The 11,545-nt window shown below is 42.9% G+C and overlaps 1 protein-coding gene across 4 annotated transcripts in view; it reads left to right on the top strand.

Moving 5' to 3' along the window:
* The first annotated feature begins 9,049 nt into the window (after nt 1-9,049).
* Nucleotides 9,050-11,545, top strand: part of emsy (EMSY transcriptional repressor, BRCA2 interacting) — a 28,397-nt gene continuing 25,901 nt past the window's right edge. Inside the window, exons 1-3 of one of the 4 annotated variants that reach the window (XM_063202907.1) lie at nt 9,050-9,281; nt 10,210-10,306; nt 10,749-10,848. In XM_063202907.1, the coding sequence (XP_063058977.1) occupies nt 10,237-10,306; nt 10,749-10,848 (170 nt within the window). In that variant the 5' untranslated portion in view covers nt 9,050-9,281; nt 10,210-10,236. Of the gene's footprint in view, nt 9,282-10,197; nt 10,307-10,748; nt 10,849-11,545 lie in introns of those variants that run through there. The other 3 variants (XM_063202903.1, XM_063202906.1, XM_063202904.1) reach the window with 3 other exon arrangements.

Raw genomic sequence — 11,545 nt, 5'->3', positions numbered from 1 at the left:
TTTTGAGATAAAGAAGAATTTGTTTGTTAGTACAGCACAACTGTTAATTAATTAAAAATAATAATTTGTGCACAAAGAGCTGCTGATGTCTGATAGATTTCAATATTTCTCAAACCTGCTGCAGATATGTTGACCATTTCCTCCTGGAAGATGGCGGAAGATCTCTCCCTCAGTCGCATCGTTAGTGAAGACACTGCTTTCTTCAGGGGCTCAAAGGAATCGCTTTGGTTGTAGGTCCATCTGGTCTCATTAGGGGGTGCCTCATCATTGATGGACCCCCTATTCTGTGTAAAGACCATTGGATCATTGGGTAAGTATTATCAAGTATTATTTCCCACCCTCAGTCTCATACGATAAGTGCTCATGATAGTAACATATGGATACAGTATATGCATTCTTTGAAATGTTTTAGGGATTTGTGAAACTATATATTTTTGGAATCCTTAGACCCTAAAGAGTCAGAAAAGCAAAGTTTGACAATTTTCAAAAGTCATAAAAGCAGTAATTTTGGGTCTTACAAAATGGACACCATTACACTGTTGTCACATAACTGAAAATAAAAATGTAAGGTAAATATTTGTAAAAGAAAAGTTGTAACACAAACAATTTATAAAGTTCAAAGAGTTAACCCCACAGAGTTAACCCCATTTTCATAGACTTTTCACTTTGAGTGTTTCTGGTGGCAGTTGGCAGGTAGGCGCTTTGAGTGCTCGAAGGAGTAGAGATCAGATGGGCTGCAAAATCCTCGCTTTTGCATGCACCCAAAAATAATCCCCATTAATCATGGCTCACTCTCCATGATGATCTTGGTAAGTAGCCATCGTAATAAACATTTTCAAAATAGATCTTTGGTTAATCAGTTAAATGACAAAAAATGTTTTAGTTGTTGCCTACCTTGAGGAAATAGATGGGATCCTGTGTCTGTGAAAGCTGCTCCATCTGAGCATCTCTCCTTTTCTGCTCAGCAATCTCCTGCTCCTGGTGCTTCTCAATTTCTTCAGCCCGACTCACTTTAGCCTTCTCCTGAGCTTTGATCAGATCGATCACCACAGCGCGCTTTTGGATCGTCTCATTTATCATCTCATTGAACAGCCTCAGACACTCCTCCTCTGCTGCATCTGCACCAAACTAATAGGACACAGACACAGACACAAACACAGACACAGACACATCAAATAAGGGTTTGCACAATGAGAAGGAAGTAGCCGAGATGACCAATCACAGCTCCTTTCATGAGTGAGGTTCGCGTCCGTCACCTAGGATTTTGTTAGGTGCGCAACCAGGCGCACAAGGCCTCTGGGTGAAGGGGTGTTTAAATAGGGAACAATTTGGTCACTTCTAACTTAACACAGTGAATTCCAGGCTATGTTTGGAATTTCAGCGCTAAAATCCCAGCCAGTTTCATACATTTTTTTAAAACATTTTTTAACAGCCACAGAATAATTTGTATTAGACCTACAGACCTACAGAATCTCAGCTTTCTATAGGCCTATGTGGAAGTGGTATATTCCTAGCTTCTTCCGTGCCGAAGTTAACCTACTTTAAGTAATTTTGAGTGAAAAGTACAGATTTATAAGGATGGCTAATTCGATGCCCGGATTAACCACAGCAAAAGCCCAATTAGTGCTTGACTTCGGATTGCAGGGGACCTATGAGGGTGAGGTATGTGGCAAAAGTTATCGCTCAGCATCACTAGTTAACACTACGTAACCCATTTCACACCGGATTACCCCTTTAAAAGACCTGTGGTAATAACACTCAAATACTGCATTGAGAGATAAGATGCAGAGAAAATATCCAAATCCAGATTGCAGGTGTTTTCATGATTTATGTCAGTTCTGTGCATGACATCATTACGTAAAACAGTTTTTTTTACGATTTCAGAGTGAACGCATGGGGAGTAAAAACGTGTTTTTTTTTCGATTTGGTTGTCAATGTGTTAAGGCACCCAATGTTCCCCAAGGTAGACCTGAGCCAAGCTCAGTTGATCTATATTTGAAAAGCCCTTATGGACAAAACTATTAGTAGGCCCAAGTGCTATTAATGTGATTAATTAATGGTTAGACTTATTGAATAAATAGTGTATTTGATCTGTTAAAATCATTTTTAAGTAGCTGGGTTGAAGGGAATCCTAGACTCTCGGTTTCCCTTCAACCCAGCTACTTAAAAATCAGATCAAATCAGATCAAATACGCTATTTATTCAGGGGTCAATGGGACTGAACCTTCTTACCTTGAAAGTTTTCACTGCCTTCCTGAGATCCTGCTGCTCCTTCTCCTTCGCCTGGATTATCTGCTGGCATCTCCTCTGGCTCTGCCCCAACTCCTCCTGGAACAGGAACCAAAGCAACACATTTTGTTTATGTATGAATCTGCAACAGTTAGTGAGGTGAAACTGTTAGACACAAATTCTTCATCCCTATAAGGGCTGTGGTAAATACACACCCGGCCCCGGATATCCGGGCACTCACATCCGGTAGCCTACTCACATCGGGTTGCTACAGTGCTCAGGTGACTTCCAGAGCTCTTTTTCTTCCCGTGTAGCTTAGCGCTGGATGACGAGGGAGGGACTCGATGTGCTCAGGGGGGAGGGAGGTGTCAACCAGACCTGCCCCCCTGGCACCTGCACACTGCAGTTGAACATAGGCCTACTTTTGCTTGGGCGGGAGTTACAATTTTTTTCTTGAAAAGACGGCACGGCAACCATCCGTGCGACTTGGTTCCACCAGAGAGGGTCTAGGGATATGGTTCCACTTCCAACATCAACATTTTAAAGAGCCCGAGTGATTAATTGTGATGTCGTGGCACCACGGATTGATGTAAAAATGCACCATGAACTTGTTTGACACAACCACATTTGCTCACACGATGTTTTAAGCTAGCCGTGCAAGTTAATGTAAGAATTTTACAAAACCGGACAGTCACAAGTTTACATTAGACCACTGGGCTACTTGTAGATGTAGATCGACATTACGGCCCTTAAATGTTTAAAAGCAGTCAGCTGCATCGCTGGGTCTGGACTGGAGTCTGAAGCTTCTCTGACAGACAGTGACAGAAGTAGGCCTAGTGCATGCATGCGTGGGCGCGCGCGCGCGCGCGCGCGCGAGAGAGAGAGAGAGAGAGAGAGAGAGAGAGAGAGAGAGAGAGAGAGAGAGAGAGATAATTCAGATGAAAAGTAGTCTCCCCGTTCTAATACCAAACGTCAGTGATGGCAACTGGTAAAAATGGAGTGCCAACGTGTGAGAATGTCTTACCTTTTGACGAGTACACTCATCCTTTGCCTCGACTATATCGTGGCCTCTACATCCCGTCACGCAGATGCAGCAGATGCAGATCTGGTCGGTGCGACAGAAAAGCTTCAACTCTTCGTTATGAAGGGCGCAGATCTTCTCCACATCTGCCATTTCTTTTTCTGTTTTTAATTTGAGTGCTAAATGTGTGTCTAAGTGTGTGTGTGCCTTCATTTGACTTGAAAATGACAGAACCCCAGTAGCCTACTTATAGGAGCCCAGGGAGGGAGGGGTCATGTGTTAGGGATTCACCAAACAGAGCTAGATAGGAGAGGAGAGGAAAGATAGGCTGAGGTGGGATCAGGTGAGGGTGGCTGTCTGAGGGTGTGGTCAATCAGGTGACATCATGTAGGCCTAGGCCTACACTGTAAACTCCAAAGTAGCCAGGTCAATGTACCTTCATAATTATAATCAATGTGACAAAATAAGTATGTTTATGCTTGGAAACATTAAAAGGAGACAACTCCATCACCATACACAATGGCCAAATTGAAGTGGCCAAAGGAGGAGGGATGGTCATCCAAGACACCACAACACACAGTAGCCCCTTAATGCCACATCCAGTGGCACACTGTAATAGTCATTGAAAAGTGAAGCATTCATAGTAGTATACAATACTATAACACAGGGCCATTCGTAAGGCACTACGACTTGGTCATTAGGCTACCATTTTGATAACAGCAAATTTATAACATGTTTTAGCTGGTGGAAAAAAGATCAATCCATGCTTGAAGTTGTCACCTGTTACAAAAGACTGTGAGCACGAACGTGCAGTAGGACAACAGTTGCAACACAGAAAGGTAGATGAGGTAAAATGTTTGTTCGGTTCCTTCGGCATTCTTTTTTAGGCAAATTAACAAACTGCTCTTGATGAGTGATGTTGAAAGAGGGCCAAGAGAGATGGCAGACAAAACATTCATTTACAGTCATAGGGAAAAGTTTGTACACCCTTTGAAATGCCTTACATTTCTGTCAAAAATTGGTCATAAAACATGGTCTGATCTTACCGGAAATCACAAGAAGGAACAATCAGAGTCTGCTTTAACTAATCACACCCCAACATTTACATCATATTTTTAGTGGCCATAAGATGTAAGCATTCACAGGACAGCAAGGCATAAGTAAGTACACCCTTGCATAGGTTTTAACCTTCAGTTAGTCACAATAACCCTAACCAGACATTTCCTGTAGTTGCAGATCAGATTAACAAAACAATCTGGATGTATGTTGTTTCCCTCCTCTTTACAAAATTGCCCCACTTCTGCAAGGTTTCTGGGATGTCTGGAGTGAATAGCCTTCTTGAGCTCATGCCATATCATCTCAATTGTTTTTTGTCAGGGCTTTGACTGGGCTATTCCAGAATGTGTGTGTATTTCATTGAGTTTATTGTGATATTTTACAGAAAAGACGTGAGGTAGTCTGTGACACAGTTGAAGCACACAAGAGGATGGATGTTGAAATGGGACAACAACCCATTAGAAGCAAATTGACTTTAGAATGGCTTAAAGAAGAGGCAGACAAGATAAATCCAGATTGTTTTGTTAATCTGATCTGTAACTACAGGACACGATTGGTTAAGTATATTGCGACTAACTGAGGGTGAAAACCTATTTAATGCAAGGGTGTACTTCAGTATTCCTTACTGTCCCGTGAATATTTACATCTGGCCAATAAAAATATAACATGTAAGTGTTTGGGTGGAATTAGTTTAAGCAGACTCTGATTGTTCCTTCTTGTGATTTCCGGGAACATTAGGCCATGTTTTATGACCAATTTTGACAAAAATGTAAGAAATGTCAAAGGGTGTAAACCTTTCCCTATGACTGTATATTGGGCATGTGATGTTTCGTTTAACATACTCCTGTGAGTCACTCGTTTCAACAATGGGGAAGAGCAAATACAGGCAGGGGTAAAACAGGTACACCATGGAGACCTGATATTTTACAGAAGCATTCCTTTGTGGAAACAATAGTTTTTGTATGCCTATACTTTCGTTCCTGTGGGGTCATAGTCACATTCACATGTGGCGTAGGCCACCAACAACAACCAAATAGACATTAAGGAGTGCACAAGTGCATAGCCGACGTGATAAGCACAAAAACAATCATCACGTCTCGGGCCAGTCAGAAGCATAGCTGACAAGGGATGTTCACACTGATAGACCTCATGCTAGGCCAGTCCTGTACAAAACTCCTCCACAGTGCATGTTTTAAAAAGAGCAGCAGTTGTATAGCGTGAAATGTAATGAATTCTTCTCCTTGTTGTTTTGTCATTCTCATTGTCTGGGGCTGATGCAAAACTTGGTGCTGGTTGTAGGCCTAGGCCTAGTTTTGCATGATTCACTGTGCAGAGGCTGAGTGGCACACACCTGCGGAGCTCAAGGGTGATACAAACTGTACAAACAGACCATCTGTACTTTCGTAGTTGGTTGAATAAGTAGGCCCTAGGCTAACTGGCAGGACCGTGGGGAGAATTTCTGGACTGACACTGTGTGAATGTGGGCATGTCACTCCCTCGCAGAAGCAGACAGTTGATATCAATTTGAGCACGGGTAACAGCAAAAAGAAGTTATTTCTGTCATGTAGGGCCTACACGCTCCTATTAAAAGAAAAAACATTTGACCTTTAATTTCACTTCTTTGTGCCCACCGTCCCACCCCTGTAACATGTGTGTCCATGAAACCTTTTCCTACGGGTCATTTTTTGAGGGCACAAGATGTGTTGTTTTTAATTTATTCATTAGATCTACAGTACGCTACCACTCATAAGGCGTAGTGGATTGCTTATTTGGAAACATATCGTTATTGCTGGTAATGGGGCCTACAGTTTTTGAAAGACTGGTAGGCCTATAGGCGGATGTTCGTGACGTAACATCGGGGACTACCATCTACAATCTTTTGCGAGACGTCTGCCATCCTACACAAATAACACTGATGAGTTTGTTGATGAGCAAACTGAAAACTATACAGAATTGATGTGAATGACTGGCTGGTGTCTTCCTACACCTTTTGACTCATCATTTGGTTTCTTAACAGAGTTAATCCTCACACACAATTATGTTCTAAACAATAAAATATAACTAAATAATATAATAAATATAAACAACGCTGCAAAGCATTCACATAGCCTACTGGAATGACAATGGGTGTGGGCACCAGGGCCAGCAGTAGCGTCACAGGGGAAGAGTCCCTAGGCGGTGCAGATGGGCCCAGATGGCAAGGGTGCTAGGTCACCGTGGCTGGCATAGGAAGCATGGGCTATATTGAAGTCTCCATAAAGTGTAAAAACTCCACTCCAATAAGCATCATACCTGTGTGTGTGTGTGTGTGTGTGTGTGTGTGTGTGTGTGTGTGTGTATATGTGTGTGTGTGTGTGTGTGTGTGTGTGTGTGTGTGTGTGTGTGTGTGTGTGTGTGCGTGTGTGTGTGTGTGTGTGTGTGTGTGTGTGTGTGTGTCCATTCGTTAAGTAAATAACACAAGATCACAAAATAAATATCAACACTCACTTTAATTTATTTTGACTGGCTTCCTGTTGACAGAGTATAAACAGGTTTTCATGTTTCCTTTAACATGCAGTCAATCCGGAAAGTATTCACAGCGCTTCACTTTTTCCACATTTTATTATCTTACAGCCTTATTCCAAATACTACAAATTCATCTCTGTTGTCAAAATCCTACACAAGTTATTCCATTATGACCCTGTGAAAGAAAGTTGTCTTGATAGTTTTGAAAATGTATAAAAATAAAAAACAAAGAAAACATATTTACAAAAGGACAGCCTTTGCTAAATACTTTGTAGAACCACCTTTGGCAGCAACAACATTCATTTTTTCATTTCGAAATAAAAAGGGATTACAAGGGAGGTCATTGGTGTGTGTTTCAACCTTTCATTACATTGAAATTGTACATTTTGAGTCTGCACCTGGCTAAAATAGATGTGTGTGAGTTTTGAATGAAATCCTATGGTCTGCTTCTGTAGTCACAGTGACATGCATGCTTCTTTAGGTGTAATTCAGATTTCCAACGTTGACAGCATCCATACATCCCCAAACCATGTCAGTCCCACAACCATGGTTGACTAGCCAGATGATGCACTTTTTTTGTAAAACTAACTTATTTACCACCACACATGCTTAACACCATCTAAAGCAAATGTGTTTATCTTGGTAACTCTCAAGAGAGATGAACAGACCAAGGATATGGATCACTGGAACCTTGTTGTGTGGTCTGATGAGACCAATAAACAAATTTGCTTTAGATGGTGTTAATCATGTGTGGTGGTAAACAAGTGAGTTAAAAAAAAAAGTGCATCATCTGGCTAGTCAACCATGGTTGTGGAATTTAATAGTATAAATAGTTTAATAGTATTCCGCATTTTAATAGTAGGGAAGGGAGAGATGGTATGCAGCTGACCCTCCCGGAATGCATGCTGCTCAGGTGGTCCCTCTCTCTCACTCGCTCTCTCTCGCCCTCTCTCTCACCCACTCTTGACGACAGTGCACATTGCTAAACCACGAAAGACGAGGCTATATCGTAGCGGCACCACAAAGCATACAGTTGATTTTCCGCGAGACTGGGCTCTGTGGAGAGAGTGAGCAGCACAAAATTCCTTGGATCATCAGCGATGACCTCTCCTGAACCACCAACACATCAGCACTAGCGAAGAAGGCCCAACAGTGCCTCTACTTCACACGCAAACTGAAGAAGGCAAGTGCTACACCCTCCATCATGACAACATTCTACAGAGGAACCATCGAGAGCACCCAGACCAGCTGCATCACAGTGTGGGGAAGAAGCTGCACGGAGAAAAACAGGAAGACGCTCCAGCGCATTGGACACAACGAAGATCTTTGGAGCGCCACTCCACTCCCTGCAGGACATTTACACCACCCGCAAAGCACTGTACAGGTGCCTCCATTCCCGTACCACCAGGCTGGTAAAGAGCTTTATACACAAAGCAATCAGGATGCTGAACACTTATCCCACTCTCCCATCACTGATACCCCCCCCTACCCCCCCCAAACCCTGTAGGCCTATCTTGGTTGCAAATTCTACTTGCACTAACTCAAAACTCACACACACACACACACACACACACACACACACACACACACACACACACACACACACACACACACACACACACACACACACACACACACACTGATAGCCCCTGACTGTGACGATGCAACTTTTGAGTGCATACTCACAGCGTCTAAAATAACAGATGCCACTGCTTCCATCAGACTCTCTCACCGTTTAACCTTTTCCTTGCCTGCATCCTTTGGTCATGGACTTTGGTGCTACATCATGTTTCATGAATGTGTGTGTGTGTGTGTGTGTGTGTGTGTGTGTGTGTGTCTGCGTGCATGCGTGCGTCTTTGTGTGTGTGTGTGTGTGTGTGTGTGTGTGTGTGTGTGTGTGTGTGTGTGTGTGTGTGTGTGTGTGTGTGTGTGTGTGTGTGTGAGCGCAGTAGGGCTGACAGGCTATAATCAGTTATGTCCAAATCAGAACGGCAAAGCTCTCTGTGGACCATGTCATCTGTCCATTCAATTATCAACCTGGAAAAAAGACGACGGGGTTCTCAAGAGGTAGCCTTTTCTTTGCTGTTATAGTCTATTATTCTAGTCAATTAATAGGCCTACCCTATATCATGTGTGTCACGCAACTCAAAAACTTTTATTTTGAAATCAACGAAAACACGAGTAAAAATTCACTTCCGCTTTGAGGGGGTGGTGGCTGACTACACTGAGGTGTAGCAACAACTACCGTTCGTCCTGACCGCCTTGGCTCAGTGATGTCTCGCGGCTAAAGTGTTGAAAAATGATTATTTTCACACCCGGTTTGCATTTAGTCGAAATCAACGTTACTGTAACGAATAGCTGCAGAGGGCGAAGCCATGTTTGTCTGAGCCTTTGAGGCTGTGTACTGCGGACATACCAGCGAATTTTTGGCGTCCCCGTATCCCAAACCACCAGCACATCAACAAAAAAGGTAGTTCTAATTTACTCACCTTAGCCTGATTTATTACGACAATTGATTTCCGTCATGCAATGATATGTACATAGCTGCAAGAAAGCATATTGCCAAATGCAACGTTTATCAAAAGAACAGCTAACAGTAAAATTATGTTGGTGCTAGTTTCATCATGGCTAACATTGGCTAGCCAAACATAAACAATTATCTGCAGCCATTGAATGTTATGCTAGGTTGTGTCAGGTCTCACTATTAGCAAAGCAGATTTTCTAAACATAAAAACATAAACAATATGCGATAAACAACAGCCCAAGTTAACGACATGCAGTTATTGATCTGGTGCAATTATATACTTTGTAGCATTACCATAGGACAGATTTTGGTTCAGCCAAACACACTGACGGCGAAATAGCTAGTGTTAGCAAACGGATCATTGCTTTTTGTTTTTCTATTTATATGGAAATCAAGTGCAATGCAATGCAGGTTTTGTACCATGTTGGAGAAGTTACACGTTATTGAATGCGTTTAATGCATCTATATTGTCTTAGAAATGGTAGAGCTGGGACTTGGACAATGGCATAGCTAGGTCAAAGTCTGACAAAATGTTGGCTGTCTGAATGCCGTTGTTTTTATTTTTAGCTTCCTTCCGTCACTCGTAGAGATGGCAGCCTTTGTCAATCGTTTGTGCGTTTGTAAATCGCAAGTGCGTAAAGCTAATGTAGTTGCATGACATTGGCGCTAAAATATCATAGTCCCAGACAAGAAAAAAATAAAGCATGTTAAACAATGTAAAGAGCGATATCAGAGGCGTAGGCCTACATAGAGGCTAGAGGGGGGGTGTAAGGAATATACGTTTTCAAGCACAGTTGCTGCAGTGCTGCTGCATTATATGTTAATAAAACAGTTAAGGATTTCCCCTGTCTCTCTTATAAAGTGTATGATTCAGCAGGAGAAACCGCAGCTGCTCGGCACCATGCCTGTCGTGTGGCCCACGCTTCTGGACATCAGCAGAGATGAGTGCAAGAGAATACTTCGCAAGCTGGGTGAGCACTTTTTCCTGTGCATGTTTCCACATTTCGTGCCATTAATATGATTCAGTTAAGGGACGGTAGTACTCAAGCAGGTGCATCATTGGACTTTTTAAGACACATGGTGTGCCACAGTGTATTCATCCCTGCCTCCTGGCCCCGCCTCCGTGGAGAAAACAATAAAGTTTCCCAGCTGTCAGCTTAGCCAAAACATTTTTTTTTGTCAATCAGTTGTCAGTGATGTCATCATGACATATTACTTCCTGGTACAAGGCCACAAGCACAAGTGGAGGATGCAAGGTCGCATATTGGAACGCACCCATGTACTATCCTTATGTGCCATCTCAATTGTAGATTTTCAGTGGAGTAAGGTATGGAGTGACTGTAATGAGCATTCTGATTGAAATGGCATGCTGACTGATATGAATGGTGTTATTTTTCTGGCATCTCTGGACAGAGTTGGAAGCGTATGCTGGGGTCATAAGTGCACTGCGAGCGCAAGGAGATCTCACCAGGGACAAGAAGGATCTGCTGGGGGAGCTGACTAAAGTGCTGAGGTATTAAATGCATGCATGCATGCTTGACATCACATGAACATGTGCACATTTACAGCAATCGGTGACTTGGTGTCAGATAAAGGGTGGAATTAATCAGTGGGCTAAGGGGCTGCACCATTGCACTGGGGATGCTGGTTCAATTGTGACCCTAGGTCATTTGTGGCCAGGCTGAGCCCTCCTGGTGAAGCAACACTTTCAGCGTTGCAACTAGTCAGGTCAAGAGCAAGTAGGCCTACTTTCTGAGTTCCGGCAAATACGGGAACTCCTCCCACTTTGTCGATAAGCAAACAACCATAAGCAAACCAAGGGAGGCAGGTCAACCATGCCATTTGGGAAACGTTAATTGTTATGCTCTTGGTCAGACCAAGTCTCGAAGAGATTTGAACGTCGATGATAATCAGGCTAGGTCATTTGCCTTTCCTTCCCCATCTCTCTCCACATTTCCTGTGTCTCTCACTAGCCTATCTAAACAATAAAGTTGATTAAAGGTCAACTTCCGATAAAACACAGTTTTACTCACTCCTTTCGAAGATCGGACGGTCACCCCAAGTTAAACTCACTTGCAAGGCTCTCATAGCGGTGCGTCAACTCTCCTGGCTGTGTTTCCCGGTGTTTCCCAATTGACATAATTAATGCAGAGAAACGAGCGAATCACGAAAGCCTTTCTGTGTTGCGTCACGTCGAAAGAAGGCGTTGC

The sequence above is a fragment of the Engraulis encrasicolus genome, chromosome 7 (genome assembly GCF_034702125.1).
Source record: "Engraulis encrasicolus isolate BLACKSEA-1 chromosome 7, IST_EnEncr_1.0, whole genome shotgun sequence".
Lineage (NCBI taxonomy): Eukaryota > Metazoa > Chordata > Actinopteri > Clupeiformes > Engraulidae > Engraulis > Engraulis encrasicolus.
The sequence above is the reverse complement of the archived record's forward strand: the minus strand, read 5'-3'. Positions and strand labels throughout refer to the sequence as shown.